At 48.4% G+C, this 26,821-nt stretch overlaps 7 protein-coding genes across 8 annotated transcripts; 1 reads left to right on the top strand and 6 right to left on the bottom strand.

Annotated features, from left to right (window-relative positions):
- Nucleotides 1–252: 252 nt before the first annotated feature.
- PV09_09651 (uncharacterized protein) lies at nt 253–1,438 on the bottom strand (the record flags this gene model as incomplete). Its single annotated transcript, XM_016363754.1, has 1 exon — nt 253–1,438. One exon carries the CDS (start codon nt 1,436–1,438, stop codon nt 599–601), a length of 840 nt encoding a protein of 279 aa, XP_016208425.1. The 3' UTR covers nt 253–598.
- A 216-nt stretch (nt 1,439–1,654) lies between these two features.
- Nucleotides 1,655–3,285, bottom strand: PV09_09650 (uncharacterized protein; the record flags this gene model as incomplete). Its single annotated transcript, XM_016363753.1, has 2 exons — nt 1,655–2,451; nt 2,508–3,285. The coding sequence occupies 2 exons, from the start codon at nt 3,283–3,285 to the stop codon at nt 1,655–1,657; spliced, it is 1,575 nt and encodes a 524-aa protein (XP_016208424.1).
- A 1,272-nt stretch (nt 3,286–4,557) lies between these two features.
- On the bottom strand, nt 4,558–6,701 carry PV09_09649 (uncharacterized protein). The gene is made up of 3 exons (XM_016363752.1): nt 6,546–6,701; nt 6,118–6,480; nt 4,558–6,056 (listed from the first exon to the last, which is right to left on the bottom strand). The coding sequence occupies exons 1-3, from the start codon at nt 6,630–6,632 to the stop codon at nt 5,124–5,126; spliced, it is 1,383 nt and encodes a 460-aa protein (XP_016208423.1). The 5' UTR covers nt 6,633–6,701; the 3' UTR covers nt 4,558–5,123.
- Nucleotides 6,702–7,600: 899 nt separating this feature from the next.
- PV09_09648 lies at nt 7,601–11,163 on the bottom strand. Of its 2 annotated transcripts, XM_016363751.1 has the most exons (5): nt 10,709–11,163; nt 9,131–10,655; nt 8,903–9,022; nt 8,172–8,848; nt 7,601–8,112 (listed from the first exon to the last, which is right to left on the bottom strand). In XM_016363751.1, exons 1-4 carry the CDS (start codon nt 11,149–11,151, stop codon nt 8,186–8,188), a joined length of 2,751 nt encoding a protein of 916 aa, XP_016208422.1. In that variant the 5' UTR covers nt 11,152–11,163; the 3' UTR covers nt 7,601–8,112; nt 8,172–8,185. The 2 variants fall into 2 exon arrangements, with proteins under 2 accessions (XP_016208422.1, XP_016208421.1); XM_016363750.1 differs by having other exon boundaries at nt 7,601–8,848.
- Nucleotides 11,164–11,744: 581 nt separating this feature from the next.
- Nucleotides 11,745–14,262, bottom strand: PV09_09647 (uncharacterized protein). Its single transcript, XM_016363749.1, has 3 exons — nt 13,786–14,262; nt 12,360–13,735; nt 11,745–12,302 (listed from the first exon to the last, which is right to left on the bottom strand). Exons 1-3 carry the CDS (start codon nt 13,811–13,813, stop codon nt 12,213–12,215), a joined length of 1,494 nt encoding a protein of 497 aa, XP_016208420.1. The 5' UTR covers nt 13,814–14,262; the 3' UTR covers nt 11,745–12,212.
- A 2,562-nt stretch (nt 14,263–16,824) lies between these two features.
- PV09_09646 (uncharacterized protein) lies at nt 16,825–17,160 on the top strand (the record flags this gene model as incomplete). The annotated part of the gene is made up of 1 exon (XM_016363748.1): nt 16,825–17,160. The coding sequence occupies one exon, from the start codon at nt 16,825–16,827 to the stop codon at nt 17,158–17,160; it is 336 nt and encodes a 111-aa protein (XP_016208419.1).
- Nucleotides 17,161–22,011: 4,851 nt separating this feature from the next.
- On the bottom strand, nt 22,012–23,440 carry PV09_09645 (uncharacterized protein). The gene is made up of 2 exons (XM_016363747.1): nt 22,853–23,440; nt 22,012–22,800 (listed from the first exon to the last, which is right to left on the bottom strand). Exons 1-2 carry the CDS (start codon nt 23,294–23,296, stop codon nt 22,090–22,092), a joined length of 1,155 nt encoding a protein of 384 aa, XP_016208418.1. The 5' UTR covers nt 23,297–23,440; the 3' UTR covers nt 22,012–22,089.
- Between the last annotated feature and the right edge of the window lie 3,381 nt (nt 23,441–26,821).

Genomic DNA, 26,821 nt, shown 5'->3' with positions numbered 1-26,821 from the left:
GCAATCCCTGTAATTACTAACTTAATTTAAAGCAGAGCATAACAATAATAAGTGCTTTTGTTTTCAAAAAACATCCCAAATAATATTCAAATATTCCTCCCCCCTTTCTACTTCAAGATCGAAAACTACTTCTTTAAAAGCCATATTACTCAGTATATTTATGTGCATAGCGTTCACCCGATCCCAGGAGTCATTAAAGCCTACCAGTATTAAAACGCAAATATTAGATATCGTCAAGCAACCTTTCAGTGAATGACAATCAATAGAATAAGATAGAGATCTAGATACAGATATAGTCTTAAGAACCTCCAAAGGCAAACGAGCTGCCCTTGCTAAGATAAAAAGACACTTCACATTTCCATTTTAGAAAAAGGATAGTCCAGCTATATGTAGAGATAAAAGTAGCTAGAAGAAGATCACTAAAACCCTTCAATATCTCTAAAAGAACATAAAAGCAGTGAGTAAAGTCAAATAAGCAAGTTACTAGTATTAGAATAATGTGGCATGGCGAAGCTTCATGATACCCATACCTGAGCCAGTCTTGCAAAAAGAGAATATCTCTATCATACGCGCTCTTCTAAGCTATGATTCATAGATATTAGAAAAATTTCGAGTTCCTAATGCCCAGCTTGCCCTGAGCACGTGACAGCTTTGATGTCTTGCCAGAAGCCCCGCTTTCGGCGCAGATGGCTTGTTCTGTACGAAGAGACTGCTCCCGCGAAGCAAGGAGTGCAGAATAATGTTGGAGACACGCACGTGTGGTGGGATGGTCCTCCCCAAGGATAGAGCTGTACCTAGTATATGCTCTCTTATACAAATCAACAGATTCGGCGTAGTGATGTTGCTTTGCGAGAAGATAAGCAAGGCAGTAGATACTTGTCAGCGTGTCTGGATGGTCGACACCAAGCACCTTCTCACTGGTTGCCAGCGTCTGCCTGTGCATCGATTCCGCCTCCGCGTATTTGCCTTGGCGCCCCAGAACTCCCGCCAAGTTGTTCATGGTCGTCAGCGTGTCTGGATGGTCAACACCAAGCACCTTCTCACTGGTTGCCAGTGTCTGTCTGTGCATTGATTCCGCCTCTGCGTACTTGCCTTGATTGCCTAGTGCTACCGCGAAGTTGTTCTTGCTCAGCGTCAAAATATTCTTATTGCCCATACTTCTTTCTCTTAACACCAGCGCTTGCCGATGCATCGCTCCTGCCTCCCAGTACTGCCCCAGCGTCGATCGGCAATATCCGATCCGCTCAAAAAACGACGCTCTTGCCGCATCATCCACTGTTGTCTCTAAAGTGGCCAAGTGGATTGCGTGCGGAAGGTACATCGACCAGGTCTCCTTCTCCTTGTGCCCCCCGTACGGCAAAACCTCCTTAAGCCTCTCCACGGCTTTAACTATCCAACCCTTCTTTTCATCATGGTCCTCCAGCCATTTCGCTGACATCATATGGACCAACCGGTGCATATCAAAACACACCTCACCGCCTAGCCCAGGTAGAGCCTGTTACCGCTCTGTAATAAATACATATCCTTTCAGCATCCCGATCGCTTTCAATTGCTGCAGTGGAGACCCTTTTACAGGTAATAGTGACTTTGGGATATTGCTTCGATCTATACATGATATAAAAGAGAGGTACTCCGCAGCAAGTGGGTCTTCCTTTTAAATCTGATTAAATGAGATATACCATGTTTTAGCAATCGTGCTGTCCATTTCGCGGTATCTACCTGGGTCTTCAAAACTCTCGCCAAAAGCGCCTATCTCCGTATCTCGCATCAATAAGATATATGCTGTAACCGAGGTCTCATTACTATTTATAAAAGCCGCAGCCTGCACAATAGCAAGTGCATGATAAGCAAGTTTCTCAAGCAGCTCATCCACAGCTCTTCCATCGGTGAGCAATGCCCGTTTCGAGATGCGCCGCTCAAACAGCTGCCGTGCTTCCAGCCCGCCCATATCCTGCAACTCCAGGGTTTTTGCCGGGGCTAAAACAGTAGCCGCTTTCCTGCTTCGCGATGTGAAGATGATCTTGCCACTATCATACGGAATGTAATCCAGTAGTCGAGTTTTACCGCTCATCAGTATCTCAGTATCATCCGCATTGTCCACAATCATCAGCCAATTTCGCTTATTTAAGCTTAACGTCTCTTTAACCAGCCGCTTGATATCTGCATTATCGTCACCCAAGCCCGGCATATTAAGCAGTGTTCCGATTTCGAGATATGCAAGCTCAAAGGTTTCTTTGCTAATAGCAGGCACCCAGAAGATAAGGTATCCAGGATGTCGGGCGAGTGTGCGGTATGCAAACTCAAGTACAAGTGCGGATTTCCCACACCCGCCCAGTCCATATACAGTCAAACGTTGGTGGGTATTCGGGAGGAGGAAATGTTCAAGAATCCTGAGTTCTTCTTCTCGTCCGACGAATTGTTCATTTCGTGGAAAGGGTAGTGGCAAGGCAACTATATATGGTTAGCTCCTGGCGCCGTGAGGTGGAACACTACGCTTAAGCCTATACCTGTTAAGTCCTGCAGATGCTCTAGGCCTCGTCTTTCCTGCCGTTTCGCTATCTCCTCTCTCAGCCGGTATTTCGCGTGCTCTTCACCTTCTCCATATATAAGGGGCAGGAATACTCCAAATATCCCCAGAAGGCAATATACTTTATCCTCCTTTAATGTAGTCGTGCGTGGAGCGACCCACTCCAGTCGTTCTTCTATGCTGAAAGTGGAGAACTTCCGTTGTCCTCTAAGGACTTCGATGGGAAGCTTGGTGATGTCATGAATCTCTCGCTCTAATGATATCTTACTGCCTAGTAGTTTCGCATTCTTGGAGAAGAACTCCACGATAGGCGGCGCTAATAGCTCCTGCAGCGTCCAGCCTCGCGTGAACCATCTGCTACGTCGAAAGCTGTCCTCCCATAGTATTCGGAAAGCCTGGGGGTCAGCAACCTCTTCCGGCACTTGGACATCTGATAGATATACGTAGCACTTCTTCGCGCGTTGGTAATATCGAAACATTGAGTTAACCGCTGTCTGAAGCTCTGCGCTGTCAGACTTATTAATACAGCAGGTATCTATCCAGTAGTAAGCAAAGCCATCATATGCCGCTCTGTCCGCACAGAAGCGGATCTTCGCAAAGCCAGTCTTCTTTCTGCCAGTACCGGCCATTAGATCGCTGTATGTGACTTCTTGGCCCTCGCTCCAGGTATGTGAGAGAATTGCATATGGAGGAGTGCTGTCATCAGGGAAGTAAACCAGCTTAAAGCTGCCAACAGATGATGCCTTTAGGAGCCGCATTGTAATATGAACGCTCCACTAAGGTAGAAATAAGTTAAGTATAGAGCAGTAAAGTTGTATTAGAGTTCTATTACAATCTGCTTAAGCCTGGAACCCGCGCTGAAGATGTTAATCAGGCTGAAGGCTAATGCTCAGTTAGTTACTTAGGGCTGCGGGGTATAAAAAATCTGCTGATCAAGCCAGAAGGTTGCAGAAACATCACATGATTCCTCTCTCAAAAGATTGTATTTTATGAAAACCAACCAACAAATAACACATAATAATATATAACATTATTATGAAAATAAACTTTTATTAAACGCATATCTATTTATACTATTTTCCACTTCCTTTTGCTTCCTTGAACGCTGCACATCAGCAATCTTACGCACTGCCTAGCTTAGGCTGGTCAGTCACTGGAACTCACTGTGACACATATTTCTTCAAGGCAACTCAGAAGAGAGACTCCCAGGAGCTAGCGGATATTCTTGAATAACAACCATCTATCTCACACTTCTATTACTAATCCCTTACAGTTATAACTTATATTTATACTTATATAGAATATATTATAAAGTGTTCAAATAATGCTACAACCTGCAACTTTTACTACCATAAAAAACTACTAAAAACGATGTCAACGGTACGGTACGGTACCACATAGGTAAATACCGTACCATACCGTTGTTAGGAACACTTTCCCAATACCGACTAGCTTCACTAGTGTAAGCCACTTCGGAAGGGTTTAGCTTCCTAGAGCAGAGGAACAATGTATAACAAGAGCTTATTGTGGAAGGAATACAATAAGATAGTTATGTTTATGACTTAGAGTAGTCTGAGCTTCAAGAGTATGAGAATGTATTCAAACTAACTACTAGCTATGCTAGACAGTTAAATCACGAAGAGTGTTATATCGGTAGAGACAGGATGTTTATATAGACCTCGTTCTTGATATCCTTGTTGCCTTATACCCAGCGATCATCCCGATCATAAATGATCAGACTGATCACAACTGTATCCCTGATTCGTCAAATTCCTCTGGTCGAATCATAGTCTTGCACTAATGCAAACTGATCACCTCGATCATGAATGATCAACATGATCGTTTTTCTTCCACGTGATTCCTATGTTACTTCGTAACAACCGTACCGTGGGACACCAGACACCCTAATTAGACCTATAAATCAGCTTAAAAAAATATCAGCCATATTATTGCTACCAGGTTTTTAATAGATGAGCATCTCTAAGAAGTTTAAAAGTACACACCTACAAGCCTTGTCAAGTCTCCCTCTGACTTGTTCAGGAGTGAAAGATAATTTATTTAATTTTATAATATTTTCACAGCTATATACTCCCCGCCTACATAATTCCCAGGAGGAGAGTATGACCATTGATCAGGATCTTAGTATCTTTATTGTCTGTGGTGTATGGTTAATTACATAGCGCCTTCTGAAGCAACTACACGGCTCTTTTCTTTTTCATGGCTCCGGGAATTCAGTTGTTTCCTGACCTGCCAACATAACAGCCAACTTTCTTGTCGCGAGTTGCAAATACCACGCATCCTGGCTCGCTCGTCGGCAGGCATCGTGAGCAGTCTCTGATAGCTGGAACTTCATATAATCGGACTTCGTGCTCGAGGATAGCTCAAAGCACAGGCTGTACCAGCTAGTTGATCTGGTATAGCTGGGTCATATAACATACTTGCCCTCACACCAACATGGGGAGAAAAGGCCGGAGCTGAACTCGGTGCATGGGTTCCGAGTCTTCTTAGCACGAACCTCGCACTATACATACTTCTTGCGCATGGTTGCATGGCCCTGAACATGGGCCTGGTCTGTTACACCACCGAAGTTAACTCATTACTCCCCACCCGCAACGAATTCTCCGATCTCGAACCCCACGCCTCTTGCCAAACCAACCACGACGTCCCACGCACAATTAATCCTCCACCGACTTCCGGCATCTACCTCCCCAGTACTCGCTGCCCCTGCGCCGGCTCTAACAATCAATCTTAAACTCGCTAGCGTCGCAACCTGTGCCAGGATATCTAAACTTTGAGGTACGGTGTGTGGAACTACAGCATGCAAGATAGCGAGCATGCGATCAAGGGTAAAAGGAGAGGGTGCAAGAAGAGAACGAGGGATTCGGCGATGTTTCGAGGATTTGGACGTTGAAGCACCTGCGGCGCGTTTGCGTTTTTTTATCGAGGAGGCGGTGCGCATGAAGAAGATCGGATCCTGCTTTGCCGGATTGAAGGATGCTAGGTAGGCGGCACAGAGTATGTACTTCGCATAGTAAGGGAGGTCATGCATCATGGTGCGCGAGGATGTGGTATCACGTTTCTCCGTCTCTTTTTGAGGAACCTCGCGTGGAACAAGATTGTGCACGAGCACGCTGTCGTCCTGGAAAAGGCTACGTCGAGAGACCATCAGACGTGCAAAGTCTCGTGTACCAAACGTTCCGTCCACAATTGGGGCTGTGAAAGGCTTCCACAACTTTTTGCATGTGCTCCTGAAGCTGATCAAGTCTCGCGCGGCTCCTTTGGCCAAAGTGTCCCAGACTACCCCACAGAATCGGCCCCAGACGTAGGCATCGTCCTCAGCCGCTTGTTCTGCCGTGTACGCAGCATTGGGATCTAGACCATCTGGAAATATTTTCTCGGGAGAAAGTGAGAGAATTTGAATCGATTCGGCACGGGAGTATGGCGGGAAGTGAAGATGCGGAATCAATGGAGAGTGGTAGTATCGAGGCGAAGGAACGGAGAGGATAAAGATAATCGTAAGGCTAGAGATCTTTCAACTCGTTAGCATGGTCATGCTACAGTGCGAAACATGCAGTTGTTTGTGTCCATACCGTCTCTGCAAACCTAGCCAGCGCAGGGATAAGAGTTGGAGGGGCATCCCTCTGGTGGTCAATCCCGTCAAAGACTAGGACGAGTTCTTTGCCGTCCTCCAGCATTGCGCTTAGCTGTACGTATAGCGAGTTGAGGTTCTCGCAGCGTCCGTTATGAGCATGGTTGGCATGATGGTACGTCTCGACTGCACCTGCAGCAGTAGTGACAGTCTGCTCAAGCAATTGTCGTCCTGTGATACATTCTTTCGAATCGATAACCGCATGCGGGATCTTCAGGGTCTCCAGAACAGCACGTGTGATCAAAGTCTTTCCGGTCGCTTCGAGGCCATGGATAACAAGATTTCGTGGACGCGCTGTCGAATTCTGGCGAAGAGTCAGCTCGAATTGGTTCGCAAGTGCAAAGGCCGGTCGTGGGACTGCCAACGTACGCAAAGGAGAGCCCCTAGAGTGCGCACCTGCACCGCACGGCACGGGAATTGCTTGTCAATCAGCAGCAAAAGCTCTTCTGGTAGCATTGCGTGCGTTGTGAGAATTGCAAGAGTCTCGCGACGCCGTTCGCTGGCCACAGCTCGGGCTGATTGATGTTCCTCCAAACGTTGGAACACCCAACACGACGCGACGTTAGAACTAGCGCGACGCACGTGGAAGGCTGGTTGATTGACAAGGCTGACACACTTTGCCTTTTCCACCTGAACCTACGGAGTGTGAATGTAATTGATTCGTAGATTGGCAAGTAAAAATGAATGACCTTACACTACTACGAGGTCAATTTGGGACTCTCTTGTCAAACAACAAAATTACTCCGTCAACGCGGACAATTCTCACCTAAATTCCTCCTTCATCGACTCACCTAACTCCATTCAGTACATATATGTATGGTTTCGAGCAAAGCAATTTCTGCCTGCCTTGTGGTTCGCACGCTTCCCACCGACATGTTCAAGATTCAAGTGCTAGCTTACAGGATGCCATTAGAAGAGGTCACTTGTATAGCTTTAGGAACGGTGTGTCCTTGTCCGCCTCCAACAATATCTCTCCTACCTCTTCATAGCACAAGGCGTGACTTCGACAGTAATGAATTTGAGACCCTTGACGAATGATTCTGGAATCGAAATTCAACTGGCGACAATCGCAAACGATGATGAGTTTGGACAAAAGAAGCACTGTGAATTGCAGCGAGCAAAGTCGATTTCCAAAACGCATGTCAGCGACACAACGCGTGAACGTGTTTCAAGCATTCTGAGTTAAGGATTCAAAACCGCAGCAGCATATCGAGCAACGAGCTCGTTGCTCACCGGTCACAGAACTCACGGTAAATACATTTCTACCTGATGAGGCTTTGGAAGTTGACGCTTCCCCAAACGATGGTCCACAAGAACGCAAATGCAGAACAGCCAACTCCCTTTGAACGATAAATGAAGAAGCCCAAAGGGAGAAAGAATTTTCCAAATAATATCAATGAAAAAAAAAAAAAAAAAACAATTACACGCTCGGCATCATATCTTGCACGTCTAGTGTAGCAAGCCTGATTGGGCGACGACACTTTCGACTGTTGGCCTCGACACCGCCGCTTCGTTTGTCCTCCTGACGGTTGAGGCCAACTTTATGATTACAACAGTTTAGTATACTTCATATAGCATCTCACGAAGCTAACTTGCAACTTTCAAAGTCGTGCTTGAAGTCACGCGTATTTGCATGTTGCCTAGAACATCTCGAGGCCTGCCTCCCAGAAGATCAACTCTCCAACAGCAGCCGCAATGCCTCAAGCTGCGTTGGTTCTTTGTCGCACCATAGCTTTGTCAGGCTGCTCGTAAGCCCATATGCGCTTGCGGCTTTGTTAATTTCCCCCGAGTTACCATTGACAAAGTTTTTGCACAAGGCCGAAGTGTTTGTGTGAACGAAGATCTTCGTCTGGCTACCTCGCACGGCGACGTCCGCAGCTACCTGCACCCCTGCATTTTCCGCGGCCAAAAGCCCCGATCATTGCGCTTCATTGTACTGAAAGACCCAAGATACGTCAGAGCATTTGCGTGAAGATGGGGAAGAGTCTCACAAACCCCACAGAAGCGGTTTACTTGTACGGTCGACTGTATCCATGGACTCCACCGTCAATGCCTACGCCTCGGTTCCGCAGTGCCTCGGATCTCGCGCGCGCCCAGTCGTCCCCCTTCGTGCTGCTCTTGAAGTAATATTTTTCAGCCTCGACCTCGTCTTTCCTGCAGCCAATACCTTCTTCTAAGAGCTTTCCCATCAAGCCGTTCGCGAGGTGTACACCGCCCAGTAGGGCTCGCACCGTGTGCGTGTAAGCGAGTTTCTCTTGTTGTCTTGTCAGTTTTCCACTGTTCCAGAGCAGATCGTGCGCGATCTCGTAGTCAGCTTGAGGTAGTCCCCGGCGGGCAGCGAGGTGCAAGTAGTGCATTGCAAGAATGGGATCGATAGGAGCATCGCATGCTCCCCCCGATGATGTCGTGGACATTGATGAGCGCCGTCTACCCCATCTACTACCCGATCGTGAGATTTTAGTGGATGCCTTTTCGGCCTTTCTGGCTTCCTTAGGATCAAAGTAGCCGCAACGATGGACTTGGCCGAGACGAAGTTGGCTAGGCCCATAACCTAGAAGTGCTGCTTTGCGCAACAAATTCATCGCTTCAATAACATTGAGCTGGACCAAACTCTTGGTGTTCAAGCCCTTCAACTTCGAGCCTGAAGGCTCCAGGTAAAGCGTGGCCAGGTGCTTTGGGCAAACTCAGTTGCGAAATCAAAATGAATATGTTCGTTGTAAACTCACGTGCAACGCGTTTGGATAGTCCTTATCAGATGTAGCGACAGCAGATTTGAGAATGCGAAGACCTTCTTCCTTGTTCTTCTTGATGCCCAGCAGACCGTCGAAATGCGCTTCTGCTAACCTCTACGTCCAAAAGTTAGCAAATATTCTACGGAATCAGACGCAGAGCTCCGGAAGAGTAGTTGGCAACGATGGCAGCCTCTCGCAATCAAAGCTTCCACTTGAACTCACATGTAGACAGGCGGCATCGTTATGAGCGCCTCCAGCTCGATATCTCATCAAAGCATCACCCAATACACCTCGCTGCTCCGATAGCTGCCCCAGGTAATACTGCGACCGATAATAGCCTTTACTCAAGGCTAGAAGGAACATATGCTCGCGCTCCTCCCCATCAGTCAGGTACCTGGCAGTTAGAAAGTAAGCTTTGCCAAACTCCATGCGCCTCAAGTCGTCAACCATGCGGGAAGCCTCCAAACGCAGCAAAGTATCCCCACTGGATTCTGAAATTTCGGCTTCCGTCCTCTTAACCTGCAATGCCGCTATGCGTTTCTCGTGAGAATCTTGCACGGCCAAATACCGCAGGCTGTCTTCGGCCCAAGCGAGCTGTTCTTCAGCATCCTGAGACTGAGCGCATAGCAGCATAGCGTCAAGTAGACGCTCACGTGTACGCTCATCCCCTTCAGGGACGTAGTCTGGTAGATTATTGAAGCGATGATCCACTGGTATTAGACGAACTGACAGGTCTGGGGACATTGGCGATGGGATGGATTGGCTAAAGGTAGGTGAGTTCAAGGTCGACCCGGTGATTGGGCTCGAGACGGTTGCGCAGTTAGTAGCGCTGGAAGCAGACGATTCCGGCCTTTCTGCAACGCCATCGACCAGTACGGGGATCTTTTCTTCAACACGTTTTGGATCCGAAATCAGACCTTCGTGCGGGGACTCGACAACCTCCCCCTCGGCGTGTGACGCAATGACGGGAACGGTTCGAAAGGCCGATTCACTTTGGATGCTAGAAACTTGATCAACCTCCGCTTGGCCGGAGTCTCTCCTACCTCCAAGTTTGTCATGCGAAATCTTCTTGCTTTGAACAGTTGAGTCGCTCAACAGTTCGTCAAGTAGAGAGTCTAAATGGGATGCCGGATGAGCTGTATATGCTGCCCGCGAAGCTGAAGGTCCACCCGTTCGAGAAGAGGACGTTTCGGTTTGACCATCAGCTATCAAAAATGATTCCTTTGAGTCAAGAAGATGTGAATTCGTCGATTTCGTGTCCCAAGTAAGACCAACCAAGTCCTTGAACCCGCTGTTTGACGGTGTAGACGGCTGAGCCTCCCACTCGTCGTCATCGTCACCGAAACTTATGAGATCACCGATTGCTTCTGCGCTGAGCAGATCATGTGGGCCATGCACCTCTGCCGACGCGCAGGTCTGCTGTTCGGGCACTTGGTCTGACAGAAAGTCCATCTGAGCCTGGCGTCGAGCCATCGATGACAGCGAGGACGTCGCACCCGGAGAGACCTCGCCAACGCTCAGATAACTGTTCTTACGCGCCGTCTGGAAGGCCGCCCTGTACGCCGAACTGTTGAGCAGCGCACCATCGAATTCCTTGTCCTGTTCAAATGTCGTGTAGCCTTCGTACACGGACTCCGGGAAGCACATTTCCTTGTGCTCCTCGCGGATCTGGAGAGTGGCATTCGCTATTTTCTCAAGGGTCGCATTGGCATGTTGGAGGGTGGAGTGAGTCTCCGCCACCGTTTTTCTGTTGATTTTAGCGTCAAGCTTTACCAAGGCTTGAACAATGGCAACACTCACGCTTGAAGGCACACCAAGACTGTCTTCAGCCCTTCTACATGGCCCTCTATTTGGCTTCGATAGTCCTGGATGATCTCGTCGTTGAACAGCAGACCTGCTCTTTGTTTGAAGTTGGCGTCCTTTGCTTTGTCTGGCATCCACTTCCCAAGCTCCTTCTGGAGAAGGAGAAACACGGTCCAGCATCCCGTCAAGGTCTGGTCGATGGCGCCCTTGAGCTCCGCATCGTCCTCGATCTTTTTCGCGAAGAACGAGTCTTGACCCGTGAGGGCTTTGCTGAGTTCATTCAGCGTTACCTTGACCAGGCTGGCTTTCGCAGATAAGGACTTCAGCTTCGTCGAAGCGTCCGCATACTGCTGGATGAGATGGTCGATGGCTTTGATGGTGGAAGCGCACGCGGATATGATCTGTATAACGTTGACCGCAAGTGAGAACGGCTCTACCATGCTTGCAACGAAACGGAAACGGACGAACAGGGAAGCATAGGGTAAGAGGGTTCACAGACAGAAGATAGAAGCATGCTTATCGAGCTGCACGGGAGAACATCCCCGCCCTGCTGAGTCGCAGCAACGGCATACACGCGACGGCCACGGTCGCGCGAGGCTGAGTCGACGTGTAGAAGAGCCTTGGCCTCAGCCGAGTGCATGTCCAGATGCTCAGTTTGACTTGGCGGAGCTGCAGAGAGAGCCAGTAATGTGCCTGCTTGACAGCACATGTTCTTTAGCGACACGATCTTTCGCTCGCGAAGACCACACCGATAGAACCGATGAGGCCACAATGGGGCTTTTTTTACTCAGCCCGCCGTCACTCCGCCGTTATCGACGCCAAACCGGCAACGCGGTAGAACTAACTTGGTTGGAGAACCATCACTCACGTGCTACAAGCAGCTAACTTAATTGTTCTGACCACGAACGTCACTCGACGAGCGTATATCAGAGCAATGGGCCATGTTCATGATGGTCATGAAGATGTTCAAGATTGATGAAATTTGGCGAACTGCTCCTGTGATTCAATGTCGCGATACCGGATTTTTTTCTTCTCCGTTCGCAGATCCATTCCATCCTCTCCGTTCGCAGATCCATTCCATCCTCGCTAGTCAAAGCTTCAGCGATCAATGCCTGATGAACTGCATCTGATCTGCACTCGATCTATCCAGACGATCATAGGCAGAAAGTCTTCATTGAGGCCGCCGTAGATGTTCATCAAAAATAGAATCATTTGTGTTCGAACCGTATCCGAACGAGCTGAGATTGTTCGACCGATCTATCACGTGTGGTTCCACAAAGCCGCATAGGCAAGCAGCATTTCAAGCTGAGATTATACCTACAAAGATTGGTCCTGCGCGCGACAAAGAGCACAGAGTCAAGACAGCCGCAATCAAAATTGAATCCGCAGACCCACTAGCCTGCCTCATGAAATCAGCCAGGTGGTCGATCAGATTAGCGTGTTGCGAATGAACTGTTCCACGTCTTTGCATGTTGGCTCCAGCGCAGAACGCTTCTTTAAGCTACAGCTTCGATTGAATCTTTCCCAAATAGTCTGCAGACAAGCCTGCAGGGCCGTCGTAGATCTCGCCCTCTAACGCTCGCGCGTTGATCTGCGTCACGATCAGCTGTGTCGAACGCAAAGCACGGGTTTTCCAGGGTGTACTCACATGGCGCATGCCCAGCTCCTCGACCTTCTCGACGCCCAACAGTCTCATGGCCGTCTCCGTCTCCGCCTTCAAGATGTTGAGCACCCGTTCCACTCCCGCCGTGCCCCCTGCGCCGAGCCCGAACAAAGGAGCGCGTCCGATTCCGACGCCCTTTGCACCCAACGCCAGAGCCTTGACTACATCCGTTCCCCTCTTGATTCCCCCGTCCACCCACACCTCGAGCTTCTCGAACACTTCGGGGCAGTATTTTCTGATCTCCATCAAGGTGTGCACGGCTGGTGGAGCGGTGTCCATGGCTCGTCCGCCGTGATTGCTGAGAATGATGGCGCGAACTTGTGGGAAATGTAACGAGGCTAGGTACGCGTCCTCGTGCGTCTGAATGCCCTTCAGCACGATGGGCAGCTTCGTATGCCGGGCTAGCCATGGCATGGTGTTCTTCCAAGTCAAGTCGGCGGCCGTGCCAGCGAACATTGCTTTTCCCACCGGTCCTGACGACGAACCCAGACCCTCGGCGTCGTAGTCCGCTTCGTTTCTGACGGCCGAAGTCACCGGCAACTTCGCCGCTATGTTCATTCCCTCTCGCTCATCGTGCTCGCGTTTCCCCGGAACGGGCGCATCCAGAGTTAGACAAACAAATTTGATGCTGTGAAGTTTGTTGATTCTCTGCAGCATCTTCTCGGACTTTTGGCGCTCGTCCTGGACGTACAGTTGCCAGCCAAAGATCTGGTCCGGCCCTGCTCCGGCGACAATCTCTTCTGGCCGCTGACTCGCATTGTTCGAGATGAGCTGCATAGCGCCGTACTTTGCACATGCCTTTGCTATGCCATGTTCGCCATCCGGATGACCCAGCCGCGCCATGGCGGCAGGCGAGACATATATTGGCAACCCAACCCTGTGTCCAAGGAATGTGGTGGATGTATCGCATTTGACGCAATCGACAAACACGCGGGGTCGTAGCAGGATCTTGCGGTATGCGGTATTGTTGAAAGACTTGGAAAATAGGTCATCGGCGGCGGAAAAGTAGTATGCCCAAGCTTTTTTAGAAATCTTTCTGGTCGCCAATGCCTCTATGTCATCCAAATTCAGGCACTCTTCCAGCGTCGGCAATCTCTCCTCGTCTATTTCGTTGCGTGCAGGCGCTTTCTCTGCCTTCGGCAATGTGGCTTCATCTACCGTACCCAGACATGCTGAGGCGGGCAAAGCATCCTCAAGCGTGCCTGGAGGGTGTATCGGATCGTATTCCTCCGTGGCATCGGTGCCAGCGAGTCGGAGGATAACTTTGGAGCCACCGGGGTGACTCGATAGAAATGAGGTGACGTCGTACACTTTACCGTACAGGATTACCCAGCACGAGTCTGCGGATCTGTGGGTCGATACTGGTAGCTTGTTGGCTCAGTCTCTTCCTTGGAACGCGGGGGAGCGGTACCTTCCTTGTAGTCAAGCACTTTCGACATTGTTACTACACGCGATCTATTCTTCGATAAGCTCCAAAGGGCGCTGATATAGGCAGAGTGAGAAATATAAAAGTTATCGCGCGATCATTCTCCGAAGATCGCGCATCGCAGTTCGGAAAGCTGGGGTAATGTGCAGGGTGCAAAGCCTGTGGACGTTCGCTGATAATTGTTCCGAATGTCAGCGGTCGGATCGCTTTCCCCGAGTTGGGTGACACGTCGTGCAGGTCGAACCACCTCATTGTTCGCCATCCACCATACTTTAGAAGTTTACAGTAGCCTATGGACAGGATAACTTGCTTCGCAACCATGCGACTCGTGTAAAATCTATCTCACTTTTACATGGCGTAAGTACTAGCTAGTGTAGTGCATCAAGATCAAGCGTTTCGCGAAGAGGGCAAGAACGAAAGCAGTTTACCCACGAAGAAATATTGCACGAACTTGCTCTGCACTCCCTAATCTGAAGAGTGCTTGGCCTAGGCTCTGAAAACTATTTCTATTAATTGGACTTCCGGGTTAGCCGAGGCAAACAAAATGACGCCTCTCATGTGCTGTGGGAGATCCTGCGACGTGCTCCGTGTCCAGGTTGGGAACCGTCCTAACCACTCATCTTTCTCTGACAAGATTTAAATTCTATCATCGAAAGCTGACCTAGGCACCATTTATCGGAGCAGCACATGCTACGAAAGAGTGGCGACGCGTCATCCGATCCCAGTGCATTGTATGGTGTAACCATTGCTTTGGGCGTAGCAGCGATTAAAGATTCTTTTTACCGGGCTTTATCGGAATTTTCGCCAGAGGGAGAAATTTGGCAAAGAATTCCTCTTGGAAGACGAATGAGCTGCATTCGCCCATTGCCAGTTTCGCGCAGGCAGCTTGGGTGAGTAAAAAATGTTCCAAAAAAAAAAAATATGCTGAGATTGCTTTGCGGTCGTGACTACGTGTTTCGCATACGTTTTTCAAGGCTTTATTGATGCCCTTGTCCTGTAAGCAAGGTTTTCACCCTGATGCCTCCTGCGTCAATGATGCCAGGTGTACTGTCGTGATCCGGTGGTAAGGATTGTTGCTCCGTGAAAGTTTCCAAGAGATGATGACTTTCCGTCCCTTGAGAGCGTCTGGAATGATTCGAGACTATCGTGGCCTCCAAGTCGGAATCAGACGGGAGCTCGTAAATGGGTAGATCGAATTCTCTCCAAGTGCATGGACGTCCCTGTGTTGGCGACTTTCTTCGTGAACTTGTATGACGTCCACTTCTCTTTTCTGTCTAATTCTTGGAAGCTGCACTCGTGGATCGTATCTCGGTAGAAGGTGGTGTCTTTTCCTTCGATCACAGGGTAGTGGCTATACATCCTCACCGATCGGTTGTCACGAGAGATGGAAAAGGCCAAGATCTTTCTATTGGGCTCACTTTCACGCTTCAAAAGTCGAAAAAGGCTCGACAATCGCTCTGACCGTAAGGGTCATGCTATGAGCATTCTGCCAGTGTGCGACATCAAGCGCTGCAGTACCGGATGTCACTTCACACGCTAGCAACGGGAGGTGCATATGGTACGTTGTCTTGAAGACGTGATCGCCGACAATGATGTCGCCAGCAAAAGGTGACCGTTTTCTAAATTGGTGTCATATGTATGCCTCGCATTTGAAGCCCACGAATTAGTCAGGCTCGGATAAGTATCGATCAAAGGGACGGCATTCCCCCACGCCTCCCGGACACTTTCAATAAGACATTCGAGTCTGGGATTATATGCCGCTAGAGCCTCAGCTGATGGAAAGAGTAACTGACCGATCGCGAGGTCCTGTATAATCATGGCTTCGTTGCGGATATCTATCCTGTCGCAGGCCTTGCTGAACACATTATCGTCAAATAGAGAGTTGAGGTGGATGAGTTAGTCTGTCTCTAGTAAGGTTGCACGAAGACTCTTGTTATCCTCCGTAATTCCCTTTTCACTTACGCCAACAGAGCTACGCATGAAAGTGTCCCTGACTTCAAGCAGGGTTATAAAGCGTGGGTCGTTAAAATTTACAGAATCTTCATCTCTCGTCGTTTGAGAGCTTGGTGTATTTGAGTTGTCCGAGAAGTAGCTTAAATCTCATCGTGTACGTCGAGGAGAAAGCGTTGAAGCCCTAACGGCAGACAGATGCCTCATTGTGCCCGGCTCAAAACGATCTCTCCGCCTAAATGTAGGTTTTGGCTCAGAATCAACAGACCTCATCTGCGTACACTGACCTCCCCAATGATGTTGCTTGATAACTCTGCCTTTCAGCAGCAAACTCCGCAGATGCCAAGAATCGCTTTTGATTAAGCGATCATCGGCAACCGAATTGTCGATTCCACACAATTGCTTGCGATTCTTGTATAGCGAAGCAGCCAGACGAGGTCATAGAAGTTGGAGGAGGGAACTCACGTACTTCTTTTCTCAAAGTCTTGTTCACTGGTGGACGATTCAGGTGCTGGCGACCGTGGATCTTGTCAAGCGATGAGACAGCTGGTTTGTGCCGCAATGACAGTCCATCTAGAGTCCGCCTCAAGACCGCGTTCAAAATGGCTCGACAACTCATTGAACGTCATCGTTGGCTCGTACATACCTCGCACAGGCGTCATGAAATATAGACCTAGAACGAGTAGCATGACCATTCCGATCGGGAGCTCCGTGGTTTATCCGTGCCAGTTCACTCTGACGCTCTCTGATTGCCAACTTCCTTGCCAGCATTGATCTCTCGAAGTGGCGCTTTTTACATATCTACAAGCTGCTTCAGGATGGAAACCGAACAATAACAATCCAATCCTTCATACAATCAATGCAACCTTTTGCATGACAATCGCTTCCTTTTTCCTTCTTGTACCCTGCATAACAGCGATTCCTTTGCATGGCTTAGCTTAGCTAGGCACCCACATGCAACAAACTGACAGCATGATAGACATAAATGGTACGGAGTCGTCTTGAGTGCAAAAGACGCACTAACCATCGATCAAAACCCCGGAACCCGCATTTCAATAGCTGAGCTGAACAATCATGACCGCTCTGAAGCCCGAACAATACCCCGTGGCTGATAATGCATCATTCGTGCCGCTGAAAGCATACTGGGTTCACCAAGCGCGAGGAGGCGCCACAAGGACAGACATTAGTACCATTCTACAGCAGCTCGATCTCCCATTCGAGTACCACCACATGAAAACGGCCAAGGAGGCAGCGTCAAGCAAGCCCTGGACGATATTCAAGCTTACACGCAACTCAATCATCCGTCCGGTCCACATGGTAACCAGCGGGAGTGACGAGATTTGCAAGATCACAGGCGCAATCTTCACGCACAACGTCCGCAAAGCGATTTTCCCACCCGGATCTCCATAATTCAGCCACTTTCTTCAAGTTCATTCAGTCGGTATCGCTCGCAAGTCGGAGACCTTCATCAAAGACAACACGGTGTACTTTTGGGAAGATGCACCAAGCAGCCAGAAGCAAAAGGTACTGTACCAAAGTCCGGGGTCAGCAGAAGGTCAAAGTTGGGGAGTACGCAGCGAAACACGCCTTCTCAGACGAGGGTATCTTGATGGTGGACGAGGCTACGGTCAATGTCGTAGTCGCCTTCGTGACTTGCTTCATTGTGCTAACTAGGAGCGACTCGTTCGCAAAGGTCGCTTGACTGACTCGATGGCAACGACGAATAAGAGATATAATAGCCATAATACTTAGGTGTAACGCCTGCCGCTTGCCGCTCATCTTTTGGACTACATGAACAGAATTAAACCGTCTTCACGCAAGCTTCATCTGCGCTTGAATGCCCTTCTCTAAGACTGAGGCGCTCTATTGCCGCATCTACGGTCTTTTCGGATTAACAGGTGGCTTGGTCGAAGTATTTACGTTGGTCGGGTCATAGTGCCCTTGAACTGAAATCCATGGCCAGAGTTGTTGTTAAGAGAGAATTCTCGAAGCACAGACGACAGTTGGAGCCGTTGCGGAAGCGATTGCTAGATATGCAAACATGTTACCATCAGTGAATTGAATATATTGAATTGGAAATTTCCAAATTGCTATAGCACGCATGGAATGTTAGCACCACCCCTAGGAGCCTTGGAACCCATCTATGCATATTGGTGCTCCGAAATTACTAGCCACAAAGGTAATGCTTACAACCTGGTGATATCACGGCGCACCAAACCCGTTGCCTTGAAATATTGAACAATCTTTACTCTTGCAACTTTGAATACGCTTGCGTCTTCGATACTTGGCGATATATTTATTGAAGCATCAAAATCACTCATTTCCGCAGCCTCGATAATGTCTTTTAAGCAACTTCTTACGACTTTTGCAGATTGAGGTTTTGAAAATATGCCGCTTGTGTGGATTACAACCCATAGTGTCGCTATGGCATCGATACATGGTCCGACAAGCTGATTGAGCCCCGCAAATAATTGCCCTGGCACTGGACGTACGTTCCCATGCTCTTTGCATGCCACCAGTACTAGGTATAAAGGTCATTTTTGGAGAATCAGTCCAGTCAATTGATGTTTTGACCGCCGAGTTTACTGGCCAATCTGGAACAGTCTACAAAGGTAATCTTGTAGTTGGTTGTGACTGTCTAAGATCTGTTTGTCGAACAGCGTAGTTGGGGCAAATTTGAACCTTGAGCGGCGGGAGACCTGGCTCATTAAATTGTCCTGGACCAAGTCGCAGAGAAAAATTGACGAGAGTTCATCACACAGCCCGCATTCTGCCTCTGGATCAAGCCAAGTTCGTATGTTGTGGCATACTCCTTCAGATCTGGACAACAACATGGTCCTATGAGTTCCGGACGATCTGCCATCAAATATCAGCAAGACCAGCAACATAAGCGAATTGCGGGCTCTGTTTCAAGATCGGGACCCAGTCCTAAATCGATTCCCTAGTCATGTTGATCATGTTGAAAAGTGGAAGTTAATGTAGCTCGATGAGCTTGGCACTTGGAAGAACGAGTCCGCGAATATTATCTTTCTCGAGGACAGCTACCACTCAAATGCTCCATTATCTTGCGCAGGGGCATCCTCAGCAATAGAGGGTGGTGCAGTCCTTGGAAAGCTTTGGAAAACTTGACCACATCCAATCAGTTACCCAGTGCTATCGAAATGTGATTATGTGGCAGAGGCTAAGACAGGGAAGGAATGAACTTGTCAATTAATTAATTGTCTGTCTAAATATGGATCTCAATATCACGACCAAAGAGCTCTGTATTTACTATTACAAAAAGAAACACGTCTTCCGCTTGCCAGATGGTCCCAAGTAGATGGCAGACTTCGTCTTAAATAGCTGCTGTGCGTCCAATCGAACTGATGGCTTTCCCAGTCGATGGTATGTACAATTTGTAATGTCGAAAACACGAACAGCATATATTGATATGCTTAATTAGCGCTGATCCGATGATCCGAGAATATATATTTAAGCTATGATGCTATCTCGGTAGCACGAACAGCTACCGAACATATAACAAATTTGAGAACTTTGCCTACTTTCCGTCTACGTTGGTGGAGTAAATTGAGCTATAGTCCGAAAGACGGAGCCAACGAGGTCGCTGTGCACAGCACATTTACTTTTTTTGCCTATACACATAGCTGCTATATCTTCGTGCTATGACTGAACAAAGCCTGCGCAATCAAGCTCTAGGAGTTTATGCTGTGGCTATGATCAAGCCATTGGTCGCATCGAACCGGAATGCGCGAATTCATAGCTCTATCCTTCTCTCTCATTTTTGATGGATTTCCGCTTATCATCGTGCTTCAATCCTCGAGAGATAATTCATCGCGTGCCGTGTAAGCTGTGCAAAAATTTTCTTCATGTACAAAAGTAGCGACTCAAAGACGTTGCCATGTACAAGAGTGAGCTCATGAGTGACGCTATCCACAGTTTTATTGTCAAATTTTCTACATGTGGGTTACATGACAGGCGATAGATGCAGCTAGGGAACAAGGAGCGGTTTATAATCGGCTATTTACTCACTGCACACAAGGAGTGGGCTAACATCAGCTCCTCTTGTTATCATGATATACTGCAATCGTCTCCTCAATCTCATCGTTGCTTCCATAAGATTGACCATTGACATTCTGTTGCTCCTTCTTCAATGACTCCCTCCTATGCAAGTATTTCACCACCAGAGCGGTGATAATCAAAACTGCAGATATGACCGTAACACCGGTGAATCCTTTGTGGTACCTAGGTGCCTCGACTTGTTTCCATATGATAAGTGGCAGCCATGCTTGGAAGACGTACGCGATTTCGTTCATGGTGGCAATCACAAGAGCACGTTCTTCGTTATCGTCGGAACAGATCTCGTGCGCCCATGCCATGATGAGACCACTGAGCCCGCCACCACAACCAGCCAGGATGTAGCAAGCCCAATGCCAACCATGTGGAATATTCCAAATCGCCAACGATGCGGCTGTAATGATGTTCATGATTCCGCCGAAGATGATGGGTGGCCATCGTTCACCTTTCAAGACTGAGTCGGATGTCCAGGCATATGTGAGTGTTGTAACAACCTGTACGGCATACGTGGTTGTAGGATAGGAGTTAATCTGAGGCACAGTGTACTTTGGATGTTTTGATGCCTTCAGATACTGTGCAAAAACAGGCTGAGCACTTGCTGGATTGCCATTGTTGAAAGTGCTTTCCTGCTGCGTGAGCATATGACTTTGGGAAATGAAGGAAATACTTACACATAGAGTAAGGTTAGTAGGTATATGTGCCAGGTGCTGAATATCCTCTTGATCTTCGCTTTGGTGTACGGCGCCCTGCCTTTACGGCCTTCGAGCTGCATACGCTTCTGTGCGAATGCAATCTCTTCCTTCGTCAGATACCATGGCTTCGCGATCTCTGGTACATCTGGGAGCACAAAATACCCAGCCAGAGCGACTGGTAATGTAATTGCCCCATCAACGATGAAGAGCCATTGCCAACCTCGAAAGCCATACCTTCCGTTAAGCTTGTATACGGCTGCCATGAGATATCCAGAGAACATGCTACCGATGGCACTACTCGTGTGGAATATACATGAGCGCTTTGCAAGCTCATCTTTGCGGTACCAGCTGCCGATGATATATTGCATGCCTGGGTCTGATGGCGATGTTAGCACTTGACGATCACTCACTGCAACGGTGAGAAGCAAATTACGGCACCGGAGCCAGAGCTTAGATAACGAGCCAGTGCCGATAATTGGTGCTAGATCCCTCGTCTCAGGTTGGATCGTACTCTACTGGTTGATTAGCCAAAATCAAGCTGTGCTCTTAAGAGACTTCTTACCACAGAACGTGCTCTCAGCGAGCCCAACGAAGAATCGAAGGATGTAGATTCTAGATGAATAAGCTAATGTCTTGCTTGCATTGTAATAAACATACGTGCGAGCGCTCTCTTTCCGACTGAGACTGAACGTCAGGACGCCCCAAATCAATTCCATCGTTGGAATCCAGTAACGTGGTCGAATCCTCGTAAGAATCAAGTTGCTTGGAATCTCTCCGATCACGTATCCTACAGTCCAACATGTTTGCATGTAGTTGAGCTGATTTCCATAAAGACCAAGGTCCTCCTTCATTCCAGAAACGAAGGCGTTATTGATGTTGACTTGGTCTAGATATTTGATGAAGTAACCCAAGGATGCGAAGGTCAAGATCGCCGCATCAAGCTTGAATAGGAAGCGTCTTTCCTCCGGACTTTTGTCAAGCGTATCCCAAATGTACGAAACCCATCTTCGTTTCGGTTTCTCCTCAATAGTCTCGGCAGGGTGCGCTAAGGCTTCCTCTGTGGCTTTGCTGGTAGTCATGATCGGTAAAAGATGATATCGACCCAAATATGAAGTGCTAGGTGCACGAGCTTTCCTAAACCAACGCAGCAGCTGCATTTTGTAGTCGCGGAACATCATTGACGTCAATGCATCTAGGGCTAAAGGAACCGAGTTAACAAAGCAGTGCTCATCTGCGCCTCAAATGGTGCAATGTACAGCTGGGCATGATAATCTTCCTCAAGGAGACGATTGTATTGTCGGCATTAGTGTTCGCTATCAGAGGAAGACGCTAGTTCGACCTTTTTAGGCCTTTAGGCATGGTTGATTGTGGTGCTATTCTTGCCTCTTACAAGGCTGATATTGCGTGCTGACATTCTACCAATTCGGTTGGCCGACACGATTCATACCACGACCTTAGATGGGGACTTGTTACACCCTAACTGAGTCAAGCACGAGTTGTTAAAAACACTGAATTGTTATTTGCTTATAGAGACAGCGTTGTAGCTCAGATTGTTTGCTAAGGCGCTTCTGGTTTAGGCCGATGCCAACTCCTTCTTCTCGTCGTCGCCGAGCAGGCCCAGAGCTTCTCTTCTCGTCGGTGCATCCGCCTTGAAGAAAGGCTTCTCAGCAAGCGATGTTACCCTTGTTCCGTGACGAGGCTCGCTTCCTGCATAATCCCAACTAGCATTGTGGATCGTGATACGATTATCCCAGAGAGCAGACGTCCGTGGTGTCCACTTGAATCGTACCTGGATGTCCACGTTTCGTTCATACACATCGCACAAGTAGCCCAGAATCACGTCACTCTCAGGTTTGTCAAAACCGACAATACGGTCAGTCATCGCGCGATTAACCCAAAGAGCTTTCCAGCCGGTTGCCGGGTGCACACGTACAAGCGGGTGCTCACGCTCAACATACTTAGGGCCTTCGTGTTCTTTGCTGCGTGCTAGATATGGATGAGCCGATCGGTAAATGGCGGTCTTGCCGTCAATGAGTTTCCGAAAAGCCGGAGAGAGCTTTTCGTACGCTGCGTAACCAGATGCCCAAAGTGTATCTCCACCAACGGTTGGCACAGTGTCGTTGTGCAAGTGGGTTATACCTGCGGGTTGATGCTCATGCACTAGGTCTGTGTGCCATCTTGAAGCACCACCCGGATTGCGGAAATTCGCCGCCCTTTCAGTGGCTTGTAAGTCAGGCCAAATAACGGTGACACCAACGACGCCAGGTACCTGGGCCACTTGAGGCTGCATTATTTCTATTAATGGACACGTTGTGATAGTATTTGAATACACCTACGTGAACCTCAACTTCTCCATAGTATTCGCCGAGCTCACGCTGCTGCTGTGGAGTGATGTCCTGATCCCGGAAGAACACTACGCTACGTTCAGCAATCAGCAAAGCCAATTCATCTTTTTGCTGATCCGTCAAGTCTTTCAGCTGCAGGCCACGGATCTCGGTACCGATGTAGTTGGTAAGATGAATGACTTCTGATGCTGCTGATAGTAGAGCCTTCTTCTCCGGGTCAGCTCTGGATCCAGCATCGACGTATTCGCGATCTTTGCTCCGGATGTTGTACACGTCATCCAGGTAAAGCGGTTTCAGAGGACGGTAAGGGTATCCAGCGGAAAGATCAATTCCAGCCTTTTCCAATCGTTGACGAGCAGCATCAGGAATTCCTAGAGTATCCTTTCGCGGTTCTTCGACATCTTTGATTGCTGGGTCAATGGCAATTGGAGTCATGATTGATTGATGAGATGACTGGATGGAGAGAAAGACTGTGTTAAGTTGTAATGGTGTAGTTTCAGGCTGCGCTGCGACTTCTTTTTCTACTCGAGCGCCAGCCCAGCTGCTTGAGGCACGCCATCGTGCCGTATAGAGCTTACATGCACAAGCGATAGCGGATACCCCGCCACGAGTACAACGCGACGGTATACCTGTCGGATAAAGACTGCACTAACTTTGATTAATAATGTCCTCAACTGCAAGTTGGTCCAATGAATACGAGTAGCAGCTGCATTATCTTAGTGAGTTGGGATGGTGGTTGCGGATACATGAGTATTGCACGATGTGGAGTCAAAGTTGCGCAATACTAACGGAATCGACTTTGGCACCGCCGCTAAGCTAGTTTGAGTAACCATCGCCTTACCCGGATGACAAGACGGAGGCCAACAGAAAATGATTTACAGACAGCCGGGAGCCGCTGAGCAACATTAATGGGTTACGTTACACTTCTGATACTCTCTGCCCTTGAAGATCACCAACTTCCTAAAAACAATGCAAGCAAAAAGCAAAAAGCAGGTCGCTATCATTGGGGCAGGTATCAGTGGTGTCGTGAGTGCGTGTCATTTGCTCAAAAGAGGGATTGCAGTCACTGTTTTCGAGAGGAACTCTACAGTAGGCGGAGTATGGTAAGTTCCAAGTGTCCTGATATTGCTATAGCTGTATACTAATGTACATAAGGGTGTATAACGAAAACCAGCCGCCAGAAGTTGCTTGGCCGGCTGTCAATCCCTCAAAAGGTGAAGCTTTCGATGACGCAGTGGCCGCAAATGATATACCTGGGTGAGCTAATGCGCAAATGTCAATCTCCAAGTGTACACTAAGACAGTACAGCGTAGACCATGTCATCCTGGGCTTCGAAACAACGTCTGGACGCGTTTGATGAAAACGAGCCTGTATGACTGGCCGCCGGGAACACCTGACATAACAACGCACGATGTCATGCGACAATACATCCAGGCCTTGTCTCGTGAATACAGCGTTGATCAGCATATTCACTTCAAGACAACTATCGTAAAAGTCCAGAAAACCGGAAAGAAATGGGAATTGCTGAGCAAGCCTCGTCGAAGAGATAGCCTGAACTCTAGTAGTCAGAGCCAATCAGACCTCTTTGATGCGGTGGTCGTGGCGACAGGGCACTACCATGCTCCGCGAATTCCAGACATTCCAGGCTTGAAGGAACTCAGGCAGCGCTACCCTGAGCACGTTTCTCATTCGAAGGCTTATCGTGGGCCAGAGAGACTACGTGGAAAGAACGTCCTGTTGATTGGAACTGGTGCCTCGGCTGTTGATATCGCTCGGGATGCCGTGGTTGTTGCTGCCCGTGTGTTTCAGAGCGGTCGCGGTGGCCGTTTTGATGTCCCGCTGATGTGTTTTCCCGAGGGAGTGACGCATGTACCAGAGGTAGTTAAGATTGAGCATGTCGATGGTACAGGGTTGCCATTGGCATCCCGCTTCCATTTGGTTTCGGGTGGCATTATCTGCGAGGTTGATGTCGTAATACTATGCACCGGCTACCACATCAGCTTACCGTACCTGTCACAGTTCCACGACGACTCTATGCCCGTGGACAAAGCATCCAGGGACATAGTTGTCACCGATGGTACCATGTATCACAACTTGCACAAGGACATCTTCTACATCCAGGATCCAAGCTTGTCGTTCATCGGAGTGCCATATTATACTGCCAACTTCTCGCTTTTTGATTTCCAGGCGCAGGTCCTAGCTGTGGTGCTAGCAGATATTGCCCATCTGCCATCACGGGAGGAGATGCGGGAGGAATATAACAAAAAGTTGGACCAGAAGGGTGCTGGAAAGCAGTTCCACTCTCTCAAGGGGGTTGAGGTTGAATATGTCAACGAGTTGTTGAACTGGGTAAATCCCGCTCTGCTCAGGGCGGGCTTGGAGCCGATCAGAGGTCACACAGCGGAATGGCTGGCAGCACAACAGGAACAGCTGCAATGGCTTGAGCAACTGCTGACAGGATCACCTAAACACGAAAGGAACATCGAATTCGATCAAGCGACCATTTGCTCTTGAAAAACTACTTTAGGTTGCTCTGGTTTGATATTGTCAAGTTTCCTGCCGTGTGATAAATAGTTTTCGATCTATTTTCGAAACATATAGAAAAAGTAAGGAATTTGACGCACGCTACCCTTGATAAAATCGAATTCGGATATTTTTGCCTCTGGTCGCAGCACTTGGAATGCCAACGAAGACCCCTCCAGCTCTACTCTCATGCATATATTTTCGTAAATATTCCGGCAGAGAGAGTCAAGGACTACTTCGCATGTCATCAAGAAAGTATTGGTTGTTTGTGGCATTGCATAGATTGCATTGCTCAGTCTTGGAGCGGTATCGACGTGGTGTATTAGGATGCAGTATCACGAGCGCGAGACATTTCGTGAGACGAGGTAGGGATCATATCCAAGGCCGCACGAGCGCGATATGCTCGACGAAAGAGCATCGATTGGTGTCTCTATTCAGTTTTCGGCACAGCTCTAGACAGGTGGACCTGTATTTCGAGTACCTCTCAGCAACAACGCGCAGAAAACAACAACTCAGTGGGAAAACTTGAGACAAAATGGAGAAGATTTCTCCGAAACTTCCGTTCCGATAGGCTATAGCAAAGACACTTCAGAGGTGTGATAGCCATCCATAGTTCTTATAGACAATGTGTACCATTTATCGCGCATCGCTCATCCTTTGGAGTCCATGAGCCGGATTTGAACGTCTTTACGCAAGCTTCATCCTTTCGATACTGTTCCTCGAGACCGATGTGCCTTCTTGCTGCATCTACTGGTCTCGCCGGATTGAGATGCCATTTGACCAAAGGGCCCATGTCGACAATTATCACAGTGCCTTGCACTGATACCTGTGTTAAGGCTCGTCATTTACAGAGGATGATCAAAGCGCCGATGACACTTGCTGACCTCGACGCTTTCTTCGTTGCAACAAATCTATTAACATAACTTTGGATGTCGTTGACCCAAGCGAAAATGGCGCATGCACCAGGACGCAGGCGTCATTAGCGTCCGCTCGTGGGTGTGTGTGTGTTGGGGGGGGGGGGGGGGGGGGGGGGGGGGGGGGGGGTGAACCGGGAGATACAGTACGCTGGGAGTTCTGGGTAAATGTTGCCTATTTTTGGGCTTTGTTGCCAGCTCACCACTGGAAACGTATTCGCGTAGAGCTAACAGAGAATCATAGTAAGGATTTTCTATCACTCTCTACAATTGGAGCTAATTAGCTAACGAGATTTGGATGGAAGAGTGAGTTGAAAGCGAGCATCCAGAGCAGTGGCGGTGCAAGCTGAGCAACGACTAAGCCGAAATTAAACCAGTGTCGCACTGAAAGACCAGCCTAAGCTAGGTAGTGCTTAAGATTTGCTGATGTGCAGCGTTCAAGGAAGCAAAAGGAAGTGGAAAATAGTATAAATAGATATACTTCTGATGAAAGTTTGTTCTTATGATATTATATTTCATTGGA

This window comes from Verruconis gallopava (genome assembly GCF_000836295.1).
Source record: "Verruconis gallopava strain CBS 43764 unplaced genomic scaffold supercont1.108, whole genome shotgun sequence".
NCBI classification, from domain to species: Eukaryota; Fungi; Ascomycota; class Dothideomycetes; order Venturiales; family Sympoventuriaceae; genus Verruconis; species Verruconis gallopava.
This window is presented reverse-complemented; position numbering and strand designations above follow the sequence as displayed.

Excerpts from the sequence above, each read along its gene's own strand:
- PV09_09647 (XM_016363749.1), bottom strand. The coding sequence starts at position 13,813 with ATGTCGAAAGTGCTTGACTACAAGGAAG. Across the intron at positions 13,736-13,785 it reads AGTGCTTGACTACAAGGAAG|TATCGACCCACAGATCCGCA; the intron begins GTACCGCTCCCC and ends ACAAGCTACCAG. Across the intron at positions 12,303-12,359 it reads AGGAGCTGGGCATGCGCCAT|ATCAACGCGCGAGCGTTAGA; the intron begins GTGAGTACACCC and ends ATCGTGACGCAG.
- PV09_09648 (XM_016363750.1), bottom strand. The coding sequence starts at position 11,151 with ATGGTAGAGCCGTTCTCACTTGCGGTCAACGTTATACAGATCATATCC. Across the intron at positions 10,656-10,708 it reads GTCTTGGTGTGCCTTCAAGC|AAAAACGGTGGCGGAGACTC; the intron begins GTGAGTGTTGCC and ends TAAAATCAACAG. Across the intron at positions 8,849-8,902 it reads ACTATCCAAACGCGTTGCAC|CACCTGGCCACGCTTTACCT; the intron begins GTGAGTTTACAA and ends GTTTGCCCAAAG.
- PV09_09645 (XM_016363747.1), bottom strand. The coding sequence starts at position 23,296 with ATGACTCCAATTGCCATTGACCCAGCAATCAAAGATGTCGAAGAACCG. Across the intron at positions 22,801-22,852 it reads ATGGAGAAGTTGAGGTTCAC|CCTCAAGTGGCCCAGGTACC; the intron begins GTAGGTGTATTC and ends GAAATAATGCAG.
- PV09_09649 (XM_016363752.1), bottom strand. The coding sequence starts at position 6,632 with ATGCTACCAGAAGAGCTTTTGCTGCTGATTGACAAGCAATTCCCGTGC. Across the intron at positions 6,481-6,545 it reads CTCTAGGGGCTCTCCTTTGC|AATTCGACAGCGCGTCCACG; the intron begins GTACGTTGGCAG and ends ACTCTTCGCCAG. Across the intron at positions 6,057-6,117 it reads TGGCTAGGTTTGCAGAGACG|ATCTCTAGCCTTACGATTAT; the intron begins GTATGGACACAA and ends ACGAGTTGAAAG.